The sequence below is a fragment of the Watersipora subatra genome, chromosome 3 (genome assembly GCF_963576615.1).
Source record: "Watersipora subatra chromosome 3, tzWatSuba1.1, whole genome shotgun sequence".
In the NCBI taxonomy this organism is placed as follows: domain Eukaryota; kingdom Metazoa; phylum Bryozoa; class Gymnolaemata; order Cheilostomatida; family Watersiporidae; genus Watersipora; species Watersipora subatra.
The window spans coordinates 42,207,482-42,233,308 of NC_088710.1; the positions used below are offsets into that span (position 1 = coordinate 42,207,482).

The 25,827-nt window shown below is 36.8% G+C and overlaps 1 protein-coding gene and 1 non-coding gene across 4 annotated transcripts in view; one reads left to right on the top strand and one right to left on the bottom strand.

The window, feature by feature from the left end:
* The window catches only part of LOC137391432 (multidrug resistance-associated protein 1-like), an 82,960-nt gene that overhangs the window by 23,155 nt on the left and 33,978 nt on the right, over positions 1–25,827 (bottom strand). For all 3 annotated transcript variants that reach the window (XM_068077905.1, XM_068077907.1, XM_068077906.1), the window contains 12 exons: positions 24,892–24,992; positions 23,698–23,828; positions 22,102–22,298; positions 21,697–21,873; positions 16,391–16,558; positions 11,482–11,662; positions 8,464–8,530; positions 4,641–4,747; positions 3,754–3,869; positions 3,138–3,345; positions 2,603–2,747; positions 1,556–1,721 (listed from right to left, as the gene is read on the bottom strand). In XM_068077905.1, the coding sequence (XP_067934006.1) occupies positions 1,556–1,721; positions 2,603–2,747; positions 3,138–3,345; positions 3,754–3,869; positions 4,641–4,747; positions 8,464–8,530; positions 11,482–11,662; positions 16,391–16,558; positions 21,697–21,873; positions 22,102–22,298; positions 23,698–23,828; positions 24,892–24,992 (1,764 nt within the window). The remainder of the gene's footprint in view (positions 1–1,555; positions 1,722–2,602; positions 2,748–3,137; positions 3,346–3,753; positions 3,870–4,640; positions 4,748–8,463; positions 8,531–11,481; positions 11,663–16,390; positions 16,559–21,696; positions 21,874–22,101; positions 22,299–23,697; positions 23,829–24,891; positions 24,993–25,827) is intronic.
* Positions 16,604–16,676, top strand: Trnat-agu (transfer RNA threonine (anticodon AGU)). Its single transcript has one exon. It is a non-coding gene; the product is annotated as a tRNA-Thr (tRNA).

The window sequence follows — 25,827 nt, forward strand, 5'->3', positions numbered from 1 at the left end:
CGTTTACTAGGTTCAACAGAAGAAAGACTAAATTATAAACATTTCAGGTCATTACATATAGCATTGCTATATAAATTATAAACATTTCAGGTCATTACATATAGCATTGCTATATAAATTATAAACATTTCAGGTCATTACATATAGCATTGCTATATAAATTATAAACATTTCAGGTCATTACATATAGCATTGCTATATAAATTATAAACATTTCAGGTCATTACATATAGCATTGCTATATAAATTATAAACATTTCAGGTCATTACATATAGCATTGCTATATAAATTATAAACATTTCAGGTCATTACATATAGCATTGCTATATAAATTATATAAGAAAATAACTACGTAAATAAAGTAAAAATCAATAAAAAAGCTTTTGGCTGTTGCTTTGCCTTTAGATCAAAGACAGGTAACTTAATGTCTAGCCTTTGTGATAAAGGAGTGAAAGGGGTGTAGGGGGTGCAGACAGTGTAGGGAGTAAGGGGGTGTGGGGGTGTAGGGAATGTAGGTGTAGGGGGTGTAAGGGGTGTAGGGGGTGTAGGGAGTGTAAGGGGTGTAGGGAGTGTAGTCCACTGTAGTATATGTTCAATCTATATCAATCAACACAACTTCCTTATATTTTTGCATTTGATGTTTTTAACACTTTATTTCAACCTGTCTTTCTACTTTCACAAGCTTTCGGTGTTCTTTGTCACAATAACTACTAAACGGTTTCAGGAAATTTTTTAAAGAGTTGCTTTGAAAATGTCTACTGATGTTTTTGCGATTATTTGTAGATTTACTTCTACCACAAGTATTCCCTCTTTCCTGTTTTCACCAATGCTACCTTTTATACTAGTCGACATGGGAACCATGATTATAAAGCAAATAAGGAACATAAGAAATACTGCTTAATATTAAAAACTATAGAACAGAGCTATGTGAAGGATAGATGTGTAAGGAACAGCGCTATGTGAAGGACAGATGGTTAAGTACATACGAATTTATAAAACTGCAATGCTTTGAGAATTTGAGTGACTTCAAATGTCATAAAATAACTATAAACCGCACCCCTATATAAGCCGCATCTGCTTTATTTTCCCAAAAACGATAATAAAACAATATATAAGCCGCACCTTTGTATAGGCCGCAGAACTCAGGACTGTGCTTTTTAACGCGGCAGCAACTTTGCTGTTTAAAACGGAACAGTGCCGAACGGCACAGTTTCGTATTATCTGACGCTTTTTACTTAGTGCCTAACGGAACAGTACCGTGAGGCATTGTTTCGTATTTTCTTCCACCACTAGAAGTGCACTAATTGGAGATTCCCGTTAATGCGCCCTAGCAATGAAAGAAAAAGCCACAGATTAGCCGCACCCTTATATAAACTGCAAGGCTCAAATCATCAGAAAAAAGTAGCGGCTAATAGTCCCAAAAGTACGGTATTTTGAACGTTTGGCCAAATATTTGCCAAAATTTTATGTCCATATGTCAAAAAACTTGCGTGTCGATGTGATCGTAAGTCCTGTATTCCCTATATCTGTTTTATTTGGTTTTATCTCTCCTACCTGTATAAGAATGTACATGACAGCGAGGGGAATGACTATGAGGAGAAACCAGAATGTACTGATGGCTATGATGATGAGAGTGCCGATTACTGTCAGAAGATGCCAAATAAAGGAGCGACTGTTGATAGGTAGGGTGGCATCAATAACATCTGTGTCTTTAGAGAACCTGCAACACATGCCAAATGAATGAAGCCGTATGGAAAGATAGGGCGACATCTATGATGTCCTTGCACTAATGAGTAAGCCTAAACGAATGCTTACTACCATTACTACATTCATTCTTTTTAGTATTCTGTAAGGCACAACCCTTTGAGGTATTCTAGGAAAACCAAAAGTACTCATAGAGAATTCACATTCCATACTCAATTCAAACTCTAACAGGGGCTTGCAATCAAGGATGGTTCGGTCAAAAGAGACGGTTGTACCCAAAAAACTCTCAACTGAGGAGATTGAAATGTTTGTAAAATTGTTACAGAACCACCAAATGTCAAATATAATTGTGCAATTAACTGTCACAATCAGTTTTGCTTATACATGTAACTTATTCACTTCAAGGCCCTTCAATCATAGCTTCTAACCCCACTGTGCATTTCAGTTGCTTTCGTCAACACGCCTGCATTCCTAAATCTTCTGTCAGTTGCTATGTGGCCAGCCTTGATGAGTTCGTCAAGCGACAAGAAAAGCCATTCAGCGCAATGAGATTAAAGGCAGAGTACCATCATAAAAGGCGCAAGTACAGTATTGCTTGATTGTCTATCACATATTTGAAAAAAAATTAATGCAGTGTGTTCTTGCTACCAAAATACTAAAGTGAATATTTTAAGACAAGTAAAAATTCAAATAATGATTTGCTCTGCAATAGCAATAACTATATTAATCTTGTGAAAGCAAAAGGAATTGCCTTCACCTTGAATTTTGCAAGCTATTTCTAATAAGACTAGACACAATGGTGAGCTATCTAGCTAGGAATAAAAGCTCTATGAAATACAATTTGATAAGCAATATCTTCTGAACAGGCTTCAGGAGGAAGAGACGCAAATAAATAACCTGTTCAGGATGCGACCAGTGGGCGTCGTGTCAAAAAACAACATGGAGCAACGAACTACATTGCTGAGTAGATCATTGTGCAGTGTTCTAGAAGCCTTCCAGCTGCCGATGGCAAGAGAGAAGGTGGCCGCGAGTGCGAAGAGGCCTGTAACAATTCAGAAACTAAAGAATATAATTTGGCAGCAAACAGATACTAAGTATTTTGATTATATTTTGAGTATTGATATATTGAATCCAGCAATCAACTGCAGAACTTTGATCATGCAATGATTTTAACTTAGGAAGTAGTCCTAAATTGAATCTAAAATCGTATGTAAAGGTTTTACTGTACTGCATATTGAGGCGTTGGTTATTAGCGAATATAACCCATGGTAACTGCAACCATGGCAACTGTAACTATGGTATCTGTAACCATGGTATCTATAACCATGGTATCTGTAACCATGGTAATTCATACGCTGATGATCTATGTTCCAAACATCATCCAAGAAAAAATCACAGTAATACTTTTCAAAATAATTGGGTTTTTTCGCACCTTGCGAGATTCCAAAAGAAGCATAGACTCCGAGATACATATTCCTGGCAGATGTATCATTGAATGACTCCTCATCGTCGCTCCATTTGCTAAGCCAGATGTTGCCTCCCATGGCACAACCCTGGTCCACCACAAAGAAAAACAGCAAGAGTGCTGCCGGCAGCCATCCCATTGATGCTAAATAGCTTTTGAATACAGCCATCTTCACCTGTCATCACCAGTGTTTATAACAAAGCGGCAATATTCTGACACCGAAATACTAATTGATTATAAATATTATTGATAAAGCCACTAACCATCCATATTCTAACAACTACACAAAACTTGATACAAATACAAAACTTCAAATTTATTGTTCAATTACAGAACTTTTAACGACACATACTTTTGAAGTCCAACCTTATTTACCCTTCACTACCTTTAATAAAATGAATTGATTTAATAAAATGAGTTGATTTTGGTTACGAACTGCGTGTCAAACTTCTTTGGTAGCGGTTAAAAGGTTAGCTATAACATAATCTCATTAAAGCCTCTCATGAGTGAGAGTACTTCATATACAATGAGTGAGAGTATTTCATATACAATGAGTACTTCATGCTGGACAACTACGACTCACCAGTCCCTCTTTGGAAGTCTCTGTTTGTATCAACTTTTTCGCCTCATCCTCTTTTTCTTCCGACCTCTCAGCTGAACCAGTGTCATTCTTCTCTGATTGGCCAGACACATCTTGTCCTAATTAATATATAATAATATCTATATAACCTATTATTATTATATAGTATAATATAAATCATCAATTAGTATTAATAAGTATCATATAAATGCATCATTTGTAATCTCACTGTCCATATCTAAACCTGTCCATATCTAAACCTGTCCATATCTAAACATGTCCATATCTAAACCTGTCCATATCTAAACCTGTCCATATCTAAACCTGTCCATATCTAAACCTGTCCATATCTAAACCTGTCCATATCTAAACCTGTCCATATCTAAACCTGTCCATATCTGAACCTGTCCATATCTAAACCTGTCCATATCTAAACCTGTCCATATCTAAACCTGTCCATATCTAAACCTGTCCATATATAAACCTGTCCATATCTAAACCTGTCCATATCTAAACCTGTCCATATCTAAACCTGTCCATATCTAAACATTACCAACTGTAAGGCTTCCTAAAGATAATACTTTCGTTACTATAATAAGAGCAGTGTCCATCCGTCCGTCGCCATAAATTGCCTCAGACGGAGATTGAACTTGGATACAGATACTCCAAATTACGCCAGACGCTAACTGCTAGCTAGACCACTAAACTGCCTTGCTACCTCACTAGTGTAAATAACAGCAAACACAAAGCTAACAGACCAATAAGCAGTTTCTCGATGAACAGTCCGGTATCTATGATTTTCTGGAATATTCTAAACCAAATTTGCAAACCTAACTAAAGAATGTTTGGTATGTTTCTCATGAGCTAGTGTACGCAGTTAAAAGCCAGACCTAGGGATTGCTTAGATATAGCTGCATGTATCTGATCCAATGAGAGTTTGTCTCCATCTACAGGCTCATGTGTCAATGACCTGTCACCATGGCTGCCAACTCTTTCTCTGTAAGACGGCGTGAACAAACTAATAAATCGCATAACAATTTGCTACTTGGCAATGTTAAAATTAACGCTGGCTTATAAAAGTACAGGTAACCATAAGCCGATCGAAAGTGACCAACTTCTACAGCGGAACAAAATTATTGCACATTTATAGTGTAATAATTTTTTCTCCTTGGCAACAAGAACTCTCCATTACAAATGTTTGGTTTTCTATTCGTAACAAATACCTTACAGGATGAATTTATTCGCGGAGTTATATTTCGCGAAAATTGTCTTTTCATGCATATTCGCGGATGAATTTATTCGCGGCTGAAAACTGCCACTCTCTAGGAAAAGTTAACTCTATTGCGGCTAGTAATAGTTATTCCTACGCGTGCGCACACTGCGTGTTCCGGTTTATATTTAGCTTACAACTGCGAGGGGATCATGCTATTCTACGGTAAACAATTTTTGCTGCGTCCAGAGGTTTTCACGAATATTCATCGCTTTGGAGGCCTTTGATAAGCCAACAACTTAAGGTAAGTAATGAGTTTTTTACATTTACTAAATTAGTTGAATTTACTTTGGTTCTTCGGTAAAACGCAATACTAATTTTTTCCATCCCTACTGCTTCATTATTTGTTTTAGTGTGAGAGAGATTTTTCATCATACACGCAAGCACAATGACTGCAAGGATGGTAGATGTCATTCTTAGAAGATCATCAATCATTCAGGGAGGTCTGGAAATTGAGGTTGAAGTGACCGCAGCTACTTATGAGAAGAATATATCTGTTTTTAAGAAAGGGACAAAAACGCCTTTACGAGCACAAATCTTTGGTCAACCGGCAGAACTTTGCAATAGTAAGCCACGAGGAGAGTTCTGATGATAACTTCATTACCAGTCATGTAGTAGCGAGAGAATCGCCTTCAACACCAACCCAAGACAGTGACAGCGCTGCTATTACCAAAATAACTAGTCAGAAAGCACCATTACACGCTAGTATTCACATATCAAGAGTAACAGTTTAATTTTATTGCTAGACAACCGCCATATAGACTAGACTCTATATTTACTCCATTCATCATTTGTAAAATTTTATTTGTATTTGAAATATTTTATTTGTACACTCAAGTTTATAATAAATTATAATATATCTATACACGAAAGAAAATATATAATTTAATCATGTTTGCTACAGCGATATCAAGGCGATATCAAGGAGTTGTTGTCGAAGGGGTCTAGGTTGACTGGTTGTCTCTCTGCCAATATTCCTGCGTTGATGAATATTACTACTTGTCTCTAGTTTTCGTAATCTGAGTAGGTCGTTTCATTCTCAATCTGCAGTAAACACAAAAAAGAAAAAATATTAACGAGTGTTGAGGAAGTACAAAAACAATAGCTGAAGAATTCGATGAAAGCGACCAGTTTTTAAACAAAAGAATTAACTAATGCAGTTGATTATGGAAAAACGTATCTGCACCGCAAATCAAATACATACCATGTCCAGATCAGAATCATGATCGTCCTTGACTTCGGTATTAGAGATTGATGGAGTTGATTCTAATGTAAAAAGACTAGAAGAGCTTTTTTGCTATGCTGAAGCCATTCCTAATAACTTGTAAAAACCTTGAATAATTTTGTAAAGTTTGACACAATGGCAATAAAGCTCGAAGCCTGGCGATGATTTTAAAGAAGTTTTGGAACTCGGCTACGTTTAGTACTTGCGCCTCGCAGCTATTTTCGCGATGACGCTATTCTGCATATCTTGTGACAACCTCGAATAATTTTGTAAATCAATGTGGTGCATTGCCAATGGTGTTAGCTCAAAGCTCAGGCAATGATTTTAAAAATGTTTTGAAACTCAATTACGTTTAGTATTCACATTAAAAACTAGGCTAGCGACTAGTTTTCAATTTGATGCAGTAGTTATTCTCTCTTGTGATTAAAAATAGAACTAATTATTCACTGAATTTAATAATTCGTGGGATTGACTGTTCGCGAAATCGCGAATTTTTATGACCAACGAATATTTTCATCCTGTAGGGTATACACATTCCATTAGATTTAGTGCACTGCATAATAAAACACCACTGCTTTGATAGCGTGTGAAATACTATTTACTCTATTTGATTTCTGTTTTCTCTTTGAGTTCCACAAGCTTGCAGCTTCGACATGATATTTAGTTCGCAGAAATTGTGCAACTCTAAATACTTTCATAGTCGATGGAAGGTTATTACTACGGTTTAGGATCAGGAGACTCGCTTGTATATACAAGACTAGGCTTTCAAAGTGTTATACCCTTATGTCTGTTGTTATGGCTGTTGTTATGTCTGTTGTTATGTCTGTTGTTATGGCTGTTGTTATGTCTGTTGTTATGTCTGTTGTTATGTCTGTTGTTATGTCTGTTGTGATGTCTGTTGTTATGTCTGTTGTTATGTCTGTTGAAATGCTACAAATGCTATGGTAACATAGCTCATGTTAGTTTCTTTTGCTAGTTATTTTTGTTACAATTTTATACAATGGATACGTTCTGGATTCTTTAAATCCTAGAAAGACTATATATGATGTCCTGAAAGATATGCCCTCCCTTCAAGTTAACAACAAGACTAGAAGTTGCCAGACAGCTGTCAGAGTGGCCTCGGTGAAGCACAACATCAATCACCTTTACCGTAACAACAGTATAAAACTATGTGGCCTGTTAACTAAATGCTTTGTGCAAAACTAAACAGCAACTCAATGAACAGCTGTGAATGTGTAAAGAAATTAATGATCATCATGAACTAAGCCATTTGAATGGACTTTTATTTGTCATATAAAAATGGAGAAAAAGAAGACAGCTCCCTGGGTCCTTATTCCCTAGGCATACAACTTTTATGATTCTTATGAAAACAAAAAGAAACTATTTTTTCAGCATAGCAAAACTTTTACGCGTTGCATTTTGCACAAATACATATAATGATAAACTTTCAGCTGCATGCATGATATGCACAACTGCTAGCCTTAACTAATCGTTCATATACCATCGTAAATGTGAACCATTTTTAAATACTTTAAAGTATCAAAAACGCATCAAACAAGGTACTATTAGCCTGAGACAGTTATTAATTATTTCTCTCTACCTCTATACTCTACCTATCATACATTACATACCTACTTGTCTCCACTTGTCTCCAAAGTAAGATAACTCCAAGGTAAGATAACAACAAAAACCTCTTTGATATTCATTATTTTTTATTGTTTTATTTTATGACTTTATATAATGAATTCGATTTTTCTATGTAATTATTTGCAGCCCTAATTATGGTTTTCATTGGTTAATAATGCATTCTTATAAACATACTTGTTATGCATATGACAGTTTTGATATACCATGCAGACCCTGGAACAAATTAAATTCAAATGTACAGGTTTGATTGTACAATCAACTCCAGCAAGCTATAGAGTGGCACACAAACACATTTTGTGACGATCTAATATGCGTGTACTTTTTATCAGTCAAGTAAAAATTCAAAATCGCTATCAATTATATGTTACCATGGGAAGCTTTGTGAGAGAAGGTTAAATGGATACTCAGCCAATTGCGACTGGTTGAGTATCCCTACTTTGCTGTGGTACTCAATGTTTAGCCACTATTCTCCCAATACTGCACCAAGCTGTCAACGCCCATATACCCATGTGATGGTAAGATCCCCTTTACTCTAGCTTTGTAAGCTTTGTTGTAAAATACTTCAAGTTACCTGACAAGTGCCTCCAAGTCTTCTCCCTCAATAGCTTCTTCCATCTGTTGGAGAAGCTCCAAGTTGTCTGAAGATAATATATAGCAAACTTGATAATAGCTTGAATTCTCACATGTAATACGGGACAGTATTTGTCATAGAATATAAGAGAAGTTTAAAGGTTGGCTTGCAACAAAATTCACATTACACTTATTTGGTATCAAAAGGTTCACCATGTTTTACCCCTCTGTCTTGTAGGTTCAAAATATGTGGAAATGTGATTACAAGTTCTTAAAAGCTTAAAAACGAACAGTTATAAAAAATGGCTGTAGGTTGGAATCCCTTTATTTCGATGACGTACTCTACTCAACTCGACGTGGTTATTGTTTTGACACGTGATGTTATCACGTGAATTGAAAGGCCAATAAAAGGCTCAATATAAAACGTCTCGTAGCACTAGTTTATGACAAACACTTCGGGTTCTACCGAAAGGCCTTGTCAAATATAGATGCTCACTACTTAAAAGTTTCATTTCAGCGTGGTCTAATCATCTAGTCGTAATCTGATCGTGTGACCCACACTTCCTGCCAAATAGCGCGAACACTTTCCGCAGCATTTTTTGACTATCACAGGTGACCAGGCTCCTCATGTTTATCAGAGGATGATTTGCACTCCTTCAAACTAAATGTAAAAAATTAAACTAATTTTCAAGATAGGTTTTGAGATATCAGTGCTCAAAGTGACATAATTATAATGATAATGAAATGGACGCGTAAGGACAATTGATATGGTTTTATTGAATGCGTGAAGTATAAATTTGTGAAAATACTTTGACGAATAAGATTGCATGAAAATGTAAACAGAAGCACATTGCGTTCGACTACGTCACATTTGAGCCGTTTTAAGATGGATTCCAATCTATGGCGTTTTCGTAATGGCTGTGATTAACTGTTCGTTTTTTAGCTTCTACGAGCTTGTAATCACATGTGCACATATTTGGAACTCACAACGCAGCAGAGTAAGACAAGGAGAGCCTTTTGATACCAAATAACTGTAATGTGAATTTTGTTGCAAGTCAACCTTTAAACAAATTATTTGAACCAGCTAACAAACCAGTGTAAATTTGGAGTTCCGTTAGTTAGCAGTATGAATTTGGAGTTCTGCCAAATAGTAGTATAAATTTGGAATTCTGTCAAATGGAAGTATAAAATTGGAGATCTGCCAAATAGCAGTATACATTTGGAGTTCTGCCAAATCTATACATATATTTTTCAGAGTTTGTCGTCTGTTTTCGGTATGTGCAGCTATAGGCCCGTACACACTATCACTCAAATCAACGTTTAGCTACAACTACAATGATTAGCTATTAGCCGATTAGAAATTGCATTGGTGATATAGCGGGTCCTTCCGTTAATCTTTTAATTATCAGATTATGCAATTCATCACGAGCGTATTTCTTCACCACGCTTGTGAATATGAATTGAATGTGCGAGGCTAATAGCAAGTGGCAGGCAACTCTCATTACCTCTCACTGTTTACAAGCTAATTTTTAATACCCGGGCAACACCGGGTAGCACAGCTAGTCTATATATAAATCTCAAAGTTGGTGTGTATTAGTGCTGGGCACGAGTACGTCTTGGCCAACGAGTTTAGCCTCGTCCCCTTTTGTTAGTTTTTCGAGTATTGGGTAGATGGTAGTGCTTGGCACGAGTAGTTCTTGGCCAACGAGTTTTTCGGGTATCGAGTTTGTTGATACGGTTTTATGTCTAAAATTTCCAAACATCAGACATATTTTAAAATTTACAATGTAATTATAATTCTATGCCCAATTTATTTATTGCTTTTTACTATTTTCTAACAACCAATATTCGTGCTCGCAGCCTCAACCCTTGGAAGGTTGAACACCAACTGTCAGTTTTCAGGCGTGGCGTAGGGTGTGTCAAAATCTCTATCGGCCAGAATTCCAGCATTCACATGGATTTTTTTACAAAAGCCGCTTCTAAGTAACAGCGTAAATCAACCAAATTAACTTTTGCACAAGATATTAAACCAGAAATTTTACTTCCATTTGTAACAGTTTTCAAATATCTTTACCTACTTCCTTCATTTTAATAACAAACTATATTTGAACGATATCGCGAAAAAATTGACACGACTCGTTTGTTGGTAGGTCATGAATGATTGTGATGCAAATAAAGAATGTTATAATACTAATTACAATTTTCCAGTATATTTTGAGTCATAAAATGATGATGAACCTGTGCTAAATGAATATGAAGCTATTGTAAATGTTTTACGAGTTGGACAGATTGCCCAGAATTACTGATACGGAATGACAAATAAGGCCAGTGTTAAAAGGGTTAACATTTGGGTTATGAAACAGTGTTTAAAGAGCAGGTGTTTACAGCACTAGTGTGTATGCTTATGTTTCAGTTTCTCCGGCTATAGCTATTAAGATTTAAGAATGAATATCCATTTCAGGCTGGATTTGATCTTGTAACTTCCCATTCGCCAGGCAAATATCTTACCATATAAGCTAGGCAAGATTGACGGATTCATTGGATGATATATGTCGCTATGTGGATGAAAATACGCATACCGCTCTGCGCAACTTTATTTTATGCTTGCTCTCCCGACGCTTATTAGTAACTTTAGCAATAGGTTACTAGCTTACTCAAATTAGTCCTTGGCAATGCGCCAGGCTAATGGCAAGTGACAGGCAACTACATTACCTGTCACTGTTTATAAACTGATGTTTAATACCCGTACAGCGCCAGGCTTTCGGCTAGTAACAGTATAAATTTGGAGCTTTGGCCTATTAATATGACTGAAAGACTACTGTTGTAGCCTTACAAACTGTCGTAGAAACTGCAAGAAGAATATAGGCTACTGCTAAAGCAACAGATAAGATCTTGAGAGTACAACTCCTTGGTTCTCCAGCATGAAATGTCCCAACTTGAGCTATTATTATGAGATCAATATAAAAAAGGGCAGGTTCCTATGAACAAACTACCAAAAAGCAAATTTATCCAGTCCTACCGTCCTCAGTTAAGTTCTCCTTCTCTGCTCTAAAATGTGTACGCAAAAAATCAGCAAAGGCCTCATTGCGTTCTAACAGCTGCTTGAATGACCCCCATTCAGACAAGCGGCCATCTTTAATCACGAATATGTTGTCAACTTGAGGCAGGAAATTGATACCATGGGTGACCAGTAATCTTGTCTGCAAACACAATAAGCAGATTGTATAACATTGGAGCACTTGACATCTGCGTTGAAAGAGGTGTGAAAAAAGATTTATACAGACAATGCAGTAATAACTTTTTATAATTAAATTTACAATAAAACCAATTTTAGACTTGCTTCTTTTGGTCTACCGTTCATGCGATCACATGTTAATTTTGCTAGCTATAAATTTTTACCATAATCTAAGCAGTACTTCGGATAAGCATGTACTGTGAAACATTAAAAATGTTAGCAGTTTTCATATTACAAGAGCATTTGCTGTTTTTTGTAATATTTAAACAAAATCAAACAAATAAATTTTTGGTATAAGGCTTAACACGGCTGACTTTCCAGTTATTACTATAGTGATATGATCCCGGTCAGTGATATGATCCCGGTCAGTGATATGACACTAGTCATAGTGATATGATCCCTAGATATGACACTAGTCATAGTGATATGATACCGGTCAGTGATATGACACTAGTCATAGTGATATGATCCCGGTCAGTGATATGACACTAGTCATAGTGATATGATCCCGGTCAGTGATATGACACTAGTCATAGTGATATGATACCGGTCAGTGATATGACACTAGTCATAGTGATATGATACCGGTCAGTGATATGACACTAGTCATAGTGATATGATCCCGGTCAGTGATATGACACTAGTCATAGTGATATGATACCGGTCATAGTGATGAGACTACACTATACAATGTACATAAAGTCATAAATTCATTATACATATGTATCTGGAACAATTAGAAACACCCATTAACATCGCTGTGGTGAGATTTGCCTTTGAAACAATTATATTAGGCTAGTTTAGATGAACCACTATAATATCTTTGGATAAAAAAAATGTTTTACCCATAGTCTCTAGTAGTTTAATGGGTCAAACAGAAAGTCAGTCATGTGACTATATATCAGGGTTGCGACTTATTAAAACTGTAAATTGTAAATTTAAGACAGTTACTGTAACTGCACTCCTACTACAAATGCCAACTGCGATTCACTGCGCATTCACTTCTATGACGCATGACCTGAAACCGAGCACTTCATACATACTACAAAGGTGCATTTTTCCAAACTTGAAACTGCATGGGTACTGCAACTGCGCATTAGTATGACGTTGATACTGTGGATCAACTGACACTGCTGGCTTTCCAAACATCCGTACTGAATTGTACTAAATTGTCAGACGCTATGTTTAGCCTCGTGAACTTGAGCTCAACCTCTCATATCATTCCAGAATAGGAGTCAGGCATTATCATCATTCCAATGAAATTGAGTCCTTTATATTTATTGTAATCTTATTAACAATATATATATTAAAACCATAATAGATTCTCATTTCAATCATGTAAAAATGCTCATTTTGATTAATTCGTTTGCCCACTTACATGTATTCTCAAGTTTGAGCAGCAATCACATCTTGCAATTGTATTGTGGTTACAACCGTGTCAACTCAATATTTGATTCTATGATGAGTTGCGATTACAACTGTGTCAACTCAATACTTGATTCTGTGATGAGTTGCGGTTACAACAGTGTCAACTCAATACTTGATTCTATGATGAGTTGTGGTTACAACGTGACAACTCAATACTTGATTCTGAGATGAGTTGTTACGAAGGTTTTCTGTGCATGTATGCGCAATGTAATGTATGCGCATTAGAAAATAGTTGTACTGCATGTATACTGCAAGCTGCGTAGTAGGAAAAGTATGCAACCCAATTATACTGCCTACCGTATGGCTGTTACACGCTTACTATTGCTAATGCAACTACATAGATATCCAGGCAAAAATGTACTGCAACTTTAATACATTTTACATGAGGGCATCAGTGAGTACTTATCAATGCAGTTACGATATTTCCATAAGGGTAACAACCCTGCTGTAACAACCCTGCTGTAACATCCCTGCTATAACAGCCGTGCTATAATAACCCTGCTATAACAAGCTTGCTATAACAAGACTAAAATGTATAACTGCATAATCATGTCTTTTTATTGGTTACAAGCTGCTAGAAATACAACAATATTATGAATTTATATGTGACAACTCTGAAGATAAAAAAAACTTTATACCCAAACTGTACCTAAACTATACCCAAACTATAACTAAACTATACCTAAACTATACCCAAACTACACCTAAACTATACCCAAACTACGCCTAAACTACACCTAAACTATACCAAAACTATACCTAAACTATACCCAAGCTATACCTAAGCTATACCCAAACTACACCTAAACAATACCTAAACTATACCAAAACTATACCTAAACTATACCCAAACTATACCCAAACTATACCTAAACTATACCCAAACTATACCTAAACAATACCTAAACAATACCTAAACTATACCCAAACTATACCTAAACTATACCTAAACTATACCCAAACTACACCTAAACTATACCCAAACTACGCCTAAACTATACCAAAACTATACCTAAACTATACCCAAGCTATACCTAAGCTATACCCAAACTACACCCAAACTACACCTAAACAATACCTAAACTATACCAAAACTATACCCAAACTATACCCAAACTATACCTAAACTATACCTAAACTATACCTAAACTATACCTAAACTATACCTAAACTATACCCAAACTATACCCCAACTATACCTAAACTATACCCAAACTATACCAAACTATACCTAAACTATACCAAAACTATACCTAAACTATAACTAAACTATACCTAAACTATACCCAAACTATACCCAAACTATACCTAAACTATACCTAAACTATACCCAAACTATACCCAAACTATACCTAAACTATACCTAAACTATACCCAAACTATACCTAAACTATACCTAAACCATACCTAAACTATACCTAAACTATAACCAAACTCTACCTAAACGAAGGTAAAATTAATCTAGTGAAATTGTGTTCTCTCGTTGTACACATACAACGTATGAAGAAGGCAACCTAAAATATCTTGCTATGCGAACTACTGAGAGATAAGCTAGCGGGCTTTGCATGCTTTGCTATTACTATGACCTTAGGGTACACGCATTGCTGGAATCAGGTAACAGCTATATTGAAATGAGATTAACTATAATGTACATGTATTATTAGAAATACAGTGACAACTCATCATTGCTGTGTACAAGATATGGAAGAATACATAGAGTGCAACTGCTTGCATTATCTCATTTGAGCCACGGAGCCAAAGGTACCCAAGAGACAATCATTCAATATACTGGGTTGGAGATACAGCCCGAGCTGTACAAAAACATTTGACAGACAGTATTTTGATATTGTCTGTCAAAATATCACCGAGAATAGCATGAACTACTGTCATATAAACCTTTGAAATAAATAAAACGTACAGCACAAAGATCATCTACAATTATTATCATTGACCTAGTTAGGGTTATTTTTAAATACCCTAGGACACTTATGTATTCGCCTCATCTAACTTTGACGTTTTCGCGGAGTCATCCTTTCGCGAAAATTTCATGAGCGAAACTAAACTATCATAACGAACGAGCGAAAACGCGGAATTAAATAGCTTTGTTCATTGATATTGTAGAATGAAATTTTATAACGACATTTATTTTAATGTTTTTATCAACCACTATAGCAACGTTAAAATATAAAACAACAAAATAATTTGACTGTCAAAATTTATTATATTATATTTATTTATATTTATTATATATTATTATATTTATATATAATATTTATATTATTTATTATATATCATTTTATATTTATTATTTATATTTATTTATTATTTATTTATATTTAAATTATTTATTATATTATATTATAATTTTATTATTTTGCGATTAATTATGATTATTTTCCCATTAATGATTTATAATGATAGGAACTTGATGTCAATGCACACGCAGTAGCAGCGTTATTGTTTGTTGGGGACATCAATCAATGCAGTGAGCACCGCGTGTTGAAAGAAAATAAGACACACTGACACTCACAGTACTACACAAGCAGCATGGCTCAGGAAAGGTATGGATTAACCACTGACACCTCTTCAATAACTTGTAATGATTCAGAAGATGAGGCAATAGAGAAAGAGTTAGCTCTGATAAATAACACTAATAAAAAAGGAAGAGAAGAAGTTATAATAACTACACACTGTGCTAGTATCTGTAGCTGTAGTATTACTAGCAGCTGTATCATGTATGTATTTGTATACAACTTGTAATTACTGTAATAAAGATGTTCAGCAATTATTAGCAGCAGTTGAGTGTTTGGGAAAACGTTAAAATTAATATACACAACAACGTTGATCGTTAAAATTAAAATACATTAATATAAAAACAAGCTAAATTGTGACAAAAACGTTAAAATTTTCAGCGTAATTAAATTCCATGCTACGGTAGTCTAAGAAACAAATGGCAGCAAGCGATCAAATTGCATTATCGATCTCGGCCATACAATTCTACCTGCGGTTCACAATTACAAACCAGTCCCAAATTGAACTTTTTTTTCTTACCGGCGAACCGAATTTGAGGAATATAATTATGTTTGTTCCACTGCATTTATTTTCACATCATTATATTTTCGCACTCATCAGAGTTGCGAAATTAAGTTGCAGCGAAATTTTACTCTGTATGCTACTCACGATACTAAATACTAGCGAAATATAAGTGTCCTAGGAAAACAAGAAAACCAAGCCAACCCAAAGGAATGCATAGAACAATGCGTACCCTTCCTCTAAGCAAGCCTGTGTGACCAATGACTTTGTCAAAGATGTGTTTGCCAACGTGTGCATCAACAGCGCTGAGTGGGTCATCCAGCAGGTAAATATCAGCCCTGCTATAAACAGCTCGAGCCAAACTGACTCTCTGCTTCTGCCCTCCTGATAAGTTAATACCCTGCAAATATTTGTTAGCAATCAGTAGGTCTTCAATAATAACTTTGCCGCCATAGCTCAGTGGCTAGAGCGCCTGTCTAGTAAACAGGAGGTCATGAGTTCGATCCTCATTGGTGGCTACAATTGCTTTGTTGTCATCAAACATTTTAATTTTTGTCCCTTGAAGCATCTATTCTAAGTGTCTATTATCAATCTGCCATCAGCCGCAGTCCAGTATTAATTGCTACTATTATTGGCCATTATTGTTGTATAAAAAGAAGAATAACCTATTATGTCCAACAGACTGTCCGATCTAAAACGGACTGGCAGATGTCGAACGGACTGGCAGATGTTGAACGGACTGGCAGATGTCGAACGGACTGGCAGATGTCGAACGAACTGGCAGATGTCCAACAAATCTATATTTTTCCAATTGCACTAAGATTAACTGATCTAAACTACATATTAATAGATTTTTACAGGCCTGGCTACACCCACGGCCAAAATAGATCGCTGACATGCAGTGTAGATATTTGCTGTGGCTACACCCAACCACGCTACTAAACAATACAACGCGTTGAAAAGTAGATTAACCAATAAGAATTGGCCTCAACCATGTGAAGGTCATGACCTTGCTAAATTTTTCAGTACTGGCTAATTGAAGTGCTGTCAGTGTATTTATGATACAACAGCTTGTGATAGCATTAGCCCTTGTGCAGTCAATGCACAGAAAATACAGTCTATGACTGTATAACGACTATGACAGTCGTTATACAGTCATACCTCTACATACGGACTTAATCGTTATACAGTCATACCTCAACATACGGACTTAATTGTTATACAGTCATACCTCTACATACGGACTTAATCGTTATACAGTCATACCTAGACATACAGACTTAATCGTTATACAGTCATACCTCAACATACGGACTTAATTGTTATACAGTCATACCTCGACATACAGACTTAATCGTTATAGTCATACCTCAACATACGGACTTAATCGTTATACAGTCATACCTAGACATACAGACTTAATCGTTATACAGTCATACCTCAACATACGGACTTAATGGTTATACAGTCATACCTCGACATACGGACTTAATCATTATACAGTCATACCTCAACATACGGACTTAATGCATACCAAGAGGGATTTCGTATGTCAATTCTTTCTTTTTTGTCAAAGCAATATTGGTATATAAAATAACCAATTAATCAGCTCCAACATTTTGAAAAACCGCCTAAAAACAGGATATCACAATGAAAAAACATGTTTTTATATAGCTCAAATTTACCACCTACACTCACAAAGTAACAAATATCTAGTAGTAATGCACTGCAATAACGTGTAACATTATTATGTATAGCACTAATGGTGCTCTTAGCTTCAAGACAAATGTAGCAGATAACGGTGGAGTGAGAGTGACTTGAGCATCACAAAAGTGTAGTGTACCGAACGTGAGAGCAACTCGTTCACCACGCAACACTTTTGTAATGCTATGTAACCTAAACTCTAACGTTAACTAATTTATCTCACTAAATAAATACTTGAAAATAAACTTGCATCTTACAGTAAACTCAATTCTAATTTTGTTTCCGTTAGCAATTTTTATTATCTTCTTCCGGCATTGACATTTTTGCCACGCTTTCACTTTTAGCTGGTGCTGTCATACTTATTCACCTAATACCACAGAGAAGGAAGAATATTATAGCTGATGCTGTCATACTCTGTCACCTAATACCATAGGGAAGGATGAATATTATAGCTGATACTGTCGTACTCAGTCATCTAATACCATAGAGAAGGATGAATATCATAGCTGATGCTGTCGTACTCAGCCATCTAATACCATAGAGAAGGATGAATATCATAGCTGATACTGTCGTACTCAGTCACCTAATACCATAGAGAAGGATGAATATCATAGCTAATACTGTCGTACTCAGTCACCTAATACCATAGAGAAGGATGAATATCATAGCTAATACTGTCGTACTCAGTCACCTAATACCATAGAGAAGGATGAATATCATAGCTGATGCTGTCGTACTCAGTCACCTAATACCATAGAGAAGGATGAATATCATAGCTAATACTGTCATACTCAGTCACCTAATACCATAGAGAAGGATGAATATCATAGCTAATACTGTCGTACTCAGTCACCTAATACCATAGAGAAGGATGAATATCATAGCTAATACTGTCGTACTCAGTCATCTAATACCATAAGGAAGCATGAATATCATAGCTGATACTGTCGTACTCAGTCACCTAATACCATAGGGAAGGATGAACATTATAGCTGATGCTGTCGTACTCAGTCACCTAATACCATAGGGAAGGATGAATATCATAGCTAATGCTGTCGTACTCAGCCATCTAATACCATAGGGATGGATGAATATCATAGCTGATGCTGTCATACTCAGTCACCTAATACCATAGTGAAGGATGAATATCATAGCTAATACTGTCGTACTCAGTCATCTAATACCATAGAGAAGGATGAATATCATAGCTGATGCTGTCGTACTCAGTCACCTTATACCATAAGGAAGCATGAATATCATAGCTGATACTGTCGTACTCAGTCACCTAATACCATAGGGAAGGATGAATATCATAGCTGATGCTGTCGTACTCAGTCACCTAATACCATAGGGAAGGATGAATATCATAGCTAATGCTGTCGTACACAGCCATCTAATACCATAGGGATGGATGAATATCATAGCTGATGCTGTCATACTCAGTCACCTAATACCATAGAGAAGGATGAATATCATAGCTAATACTGTCGTACTCAGTCACCTAATACCATAGAGAAGGATGAATATCATAGCTGATGCTGTCGTACTCAGTCACCTAATACCATAGAGAAGGATGAATATCATAGCTAATACTGTCATACTCAGTCACCTAATACCATAGAGAAGGATGAATATCATAGCTAATACTGTCGTACTCAGTCACCTAATACCATAGAGAAGGATGAATATCATAGCTAATACTGTCGTACTCAGTCATCTAATACCATAAGGAAGCATGAATATCATAGCTGATACTGTCGTACTCAGTCATCTAATACCATAGAGAAGGATGAATATCATAGCTGATACTGTCGTACTCAGTCACCTAATACCATAGAGAAGGATGAATATCATAGCTAATGCTGTCGTACTCAGTCATCTAATACCATAAGGAAGCATGAATATCATAGCTAATACTGTCATACTCAGTCACCTAATACCATAGAGAAGGATGAATATCATAGCTGATACTGTCGTACTCAGTCACCTAATACCATAGAGAAGGATGAATATCATAGCTGATACTGTCGTACTCAGTCATCTAATACCATAGAGAAGGATGAATATTATAGCTGATGCTGTCGTACTCAGTCACCTAATACCATAGAGAAAGATGAATATCATAGCTGATACTGTCGTACTCAGTCACCTAATACCATAGAGAAAGATGAATATCATAGCTGATGCTGTCGTACTCAGTCACCTAATACCATAGAGAAGGATGAATATCATAGCTGATACTGTCGTACTCAGTCACCTAATACCATAGGGAAGGATGAATATCATAGCTGATGCTGTCGTACTCAGTCACCTAATACCATAGAGAAAGATGAATATCATAGCTGATACTGTCGTACTCAGCCATCTAATACCATAGAGAAGGATGAATATCATAGCTGATACTGTCGTACTCAGTCATCTAATACCATAGAGAAGGATGAATATCATAGCTGATGCTGTCGTACTCAGCCATCTAATACCATAGAGAAGGATGAATATTATAGCTGATACTGTCGTACTCAGTCACCTAATACCATAGGGAAGGATGAACATTATAGCTGATACTGTTGTACTCAGTCACCTAATACCATAGAGAAGGATGAATATCATAGCTGATACTGTCGTACTCAGTCATCTAATACCATAGAGAAGGATGAATATCATAGCTGATACTGTCGTACTCAGTCATCTAATACCATAGAGAAGGATGAATATCATAGCTGATGCTGTCGTACTCAGTCACCTAATACCATAAGGAAGCATGAATATCATAGCTGATGCTGTCGTACTCAGCCATCTAATACCATAGAGAAGGATGAAAATCATAGCTGATACTGTCGTACTCAGTCATCTAATACCATAGAGAAGGATGAATATCATAGCTGATGCTGTCATACTCTGTCATATAATACCATAGAGAAGGATGAATATCATAGCTGATGCTGTCGTACTCAGTCACCTAATACCATAGAGAAGGATGAATATTATTATAGCTAATGCTGTCGTACTCAGTCACCTAATACCATAGGGAAAGATGAATATCATAGCTGATACTGTCGTACTCAGTCACCTAATACCATAGAGAAGGATGAATATCATAGCTGATGCTGTCATACTCTGTCATATAATACCATAGGGAAGGATGAATATTATAGCTGATGCTGTCGTACTCAGTCACCTAATACCATAGAGAAGGATGAATATTATAGCTAATGCTGTCGTACTCAGTCACCTAATACCATAGAGAAGGATGAATATCATAGCTAATACTGTCGTACTCAGTCACCTAATACCATAGAGAAAGATGAATATCATAGCTGATGCTGTCGTACTCAGTCACCTTATACCATAGGGATGGATGAATATTATAGCTGATACTGTCGTACTCAGTCACCTAATACCATAGCGAATGAAGAATATCATAGTGGCATAGAGAACCGCCTCGTATGATCGTATCTAAAATGTCTTATATTACGGCAAAAACTCGGGCAAAATTCTACTTGTATTTCAAAGTTACTCTATGTTGGGGCACCCGTTTGTCGACGTATGACTGTAACAATTTCTTACAGCTAATCTCAGACGCATTTGTTTTATCTCTACCGATATACACCAGAACACTCACTTTGAAACACGACAAAGTGTTAGCTATGAAAAAGATTCATTTCATCCGCGTGTGCAGCCAATCATCATAATGAAACAACGATTTTGCAAAGCTTATCGCTTGAATGGTTGGTCTATTGAGATGCAGTAGTACTATTATGTTGAGCTCTACTGACTCTAACGGCGTTGCCGTAGTTGTTATCTTAGGTGAAAGGGTAAATAAATGTGAAATACCTTCTCTCCAATCTCAGTGAGGTCTCCATGAGGAAGAACAGCTAAATCAGGAAGGAGGGCACAAGCTTCTACCACCTGGTCATACCATCCTTGGTCATACTCCGAACCAAACAGGATATTATCTCGAAGTGCAGCATTTTGGATCCAAGCTTCCTGAGCGACATACGCCACCATACCCTGAAACATCAATTCAAAATCTTGAGAGATGAAATGTAGTCGATAATTATTTACCATGACGTTAATGATACGAGATGTATAACAGTGGGAGAAAACACTTTGTTAAAACATTGTCATGAATGGCTGTCAATGCAGAAAAAACAAAAGACTTTAGCATTAAACATTAAAATATAATATATATATATAATAAACATAATAGCTCTGAACCCACAGATTAATCAGACTTACATCAACCGAGACACAGCCTTTCAACTTGTACATGTCACCGAGCAGCCCGCTTATGAGAGATGATTTACCAGTGCCGACAACTCCCACAACTGCTACCAGCTCTTTATGTTTAACAGAAGTACTGATATCATGTAAAGTGATTGTCTCCCCATCTTTGTCCCAAGCGAAGCTACAGTTTTTCATGTTTATAGCATCAGCTAAAACCAGAGCTTATGAGTAACTGGTGATGACAGGATATACTGGTATTAATGAAGTTAACAAGTCTAAAAATTATTGGAGCAGCAAAATCTAGTTGTTCAAAGCTCATTAAAACATTTTGAAGAATAAAAACTAAAAGATTTTTCGAAAACTTCCAAAAGAAAAAGCTTGAGTAAGTACAATAGGTTTTCTTATCTTCAACAAATAATGTTCTTTTAATTCGATATAATAACATGCCGAAAAAATGTTATACCGTGTTACAACTAAGGGGGAGACTACAACTCCAAACATGATTATACCGCTTTGACTCAATGAATCCATTTGGAGTTCGTTCCTCTTATAGAAACTTTGATCATTTAGATGAAACCGCTTGTGAGAAAAACTTGATAACCGTAAACCGGACCTTCCCTGTGTATACAGCTCACACACACACACGCACACCACAGGCACTGACCGGGTCTTCCCTGTGTATACAGCTCACGCACGCACGCACATCACAGGCACTGACCGGGTCTTCCCTGTGTATACAGCTCACACACACATGCACGCACACCACAGGCACTGACCGGGTCTTCCCTGTGTATACAGCTCACACACACATGCACACCACAGGCACTGACCGGGTCTTCCCTGTGTATACAGCTCACACACACATGCACGCACGCCACAGGCACTGACCGGGTCTTCCCTGTGTATACAGCTCACACACACACACGCACACCACAGGCACTGACCGGGTCTTCCCTGTGTATACAACAGACACACACATGCACGCACACCACAGGCACTGACCGGGTCTTCCCTGTGTATACAACTCACACACACACATGCACGCACGCACACCACAGGCACTGACCGGGTCTTCCCTGTGTATACAGCTCACACACATATGCACGCACACTACAGGCACTGACCGGATCTTCCCTGTGTATACAACTCACACGCACGCACACCACAGGCACTGACCGGATCTTCCCTGTGTATACAGCTCACACACACGCATGCACGCACACCACAGGCACTGACCGGATCTTCCCTGTGTATACAGCTCACACACATACGCACGCACACACACACACACCACAGGCACTGACCGGGTCTTCCCTGTGTATACAACTGACACACAGACCACAGGCACTGACCGGGTCTTCCCTGTGTATACAACTGACACACACACCACAGGCTCTGACCTGGTCTTCCCTGTGTATACAACTGACACACACACCACAGACTGCCACAAAGGAACTGTTTTGTACCATGACAGATGCAAATGATGAAATTCTCAAAAACAATTTGCTGTTGCATAGCCAAGCTATCTCATGCTAGCATATCTTTAACAAAGTATATGTTATCAAATGACAGCTATGCACATGCATAGGTAAGCATGACAGGAAGTACCTTGATTAGAGTCTCTGTTTATCTGACCAGCATGCAGTTCTTCTGAATGCAGAAAGTTAGCAATTCTATTAACGGATACTGACGCCTGTATGAGGGAGGTCACAATATTCGGTATCATGCCCATTGGAAACCTGTCAATTTTACAAGCCTCCTCAGCGTTATCGCCAAAATGTCTGGATGTTATGCTGTGTTTGATTTAACATGTGAGAATACAGCTTCCAGTTTCGTAATATTTCTACTTGGTTACTTAGAGATGTGACAAACCTTGAAATTGCTATTTATGGAATATAAACTATTTCTATGTATTGTATGTACTGTACACATGTGCACAAATCTATAAACCAACACTTAAAACCTCAAAATGCGGGATTTTGTAAAAACTAGCATATAAGAGGAGTCCTAAATACCGCGGGTGTTGGTTGGGCTATTCTCATGTATTGAAGTCATAGATATTCATTAACAAGCCCGGAACAAATTTTACTGAGTTTTACTACTAGTAACGCAAATAAACTGGATGACCAATCATAGCGCTTTGTCATCAAGTAATTGAAAAAGCAAGATGGCGACTCCTAGAATCAGCACAATGTATCTAATTGTATTTTATTTATAATATAAACTCTATTTAAGATACGGTTAAAGTTAATTCTAAAGGTGAGCTGTAGTTTCTCTAAATGATGTTTACTTCCTGTCGTTTCAATTGTTATAACCATCTGTATGACTGCATACTACTATTGGTAACCATCTGTACGACTGCATACTACTATTGGTAACCATCTGTATGACTGCATGCTACTATTGGTAACCATCTGTATGACTGCATGCTACTATTGGTAACCATCTGTATGACTGCATGCTACTATTGGTGATACTGCGTGAAATTCGTGAGAGAGAGATTAATTAGACTTATGGATGCAGTTTATGAGTCTTTTGCGTTTTGAAGAAACCCAAAGATAATTAGCTGAATTTGAAGACTTTATCAATAAACTCTACAACCTTTATTTAGCAGCAATTCACTAGCTGATGGCAACTACAGTAACAGAAGTCCTTCAGTACACAAGATTTATCTACTCAAAATTATGCAGTAAACAGACAACTCCGACCATTGACATATAGCAAACGCGCTCATAATAGTATTAAACATATAGTAAATTTAAAATGGAAGCGAGATCAGTCAGACAACAAATGTTGTCATACCTCATGATATTGAAGAGTGAGAGAGACACAAAAGCTTTTTCAGCATCTAGAACGTTCTTCTCATCCGATATCACATAGACAGCAAAAGAGATGAGAGTCACCTAAACAGACAAGCTCTATCTCATGTCTACATCTTGCCCAAAATGTAACAGTTACAGTTCCAAAGCATATATCTGTAACAGTTACAGTTCCAAAGCAGATATCTGTAACAGTTACAGTTCCAAAGCAGATATCTGTAACAGTTACAGTTCTAAAGCAGATATCTGTAACAGTTACAGTTCTAAAGCAGATATCTGTAACAGTTACAGTTCTAAAGCAGATATCTGTAACAGTTACAGTTCCAGAGCAGATATCTGTAACAATTACAGTTCCAAAGCAGATATCTATAACAGTTACAGTTCTAAAGCAGATATCTGTAACAGTTACAGTTCCAAAGCAGATATCTGTAACAGTTACAGTTCCAAAGCAGATATTTCTAACAGTTACAATTCCAAAACAGATATCTGTAACAGTTACAGTCCAAAAGCAGATATCTGTAACAGTTACAGTTCCAAAGCAGATATCTGTAACAGTTACAGTTCCAAAGCAGATATCTGTAACAGTTACAGTTCCAAAGCAGATATTTGTAACAGTTACAATTCCAAAACAAATATCTGCAACAGTTACAGTCCAAAAGCAGATATCTGTAACAGTTACAGTTCCAAAGCAAATATCTGTAACAGTTACAGTTCCAAAACAGGTATCTGTAACCGTTACAGCCCCAAAGCAGATGTCTGTAACAGTTACAGTTCCAAAGCAGATATCTGTTAAAAGGCTACTCATAAGAGAAGATAGGATACTCTGCTGTAAAAGTCACAAAAACGCATCTAATAATCTTTCATTACCAAACACCATATTTACCTCTCAAAAATACAAACAAGTGCAAGTTTTGCAAGA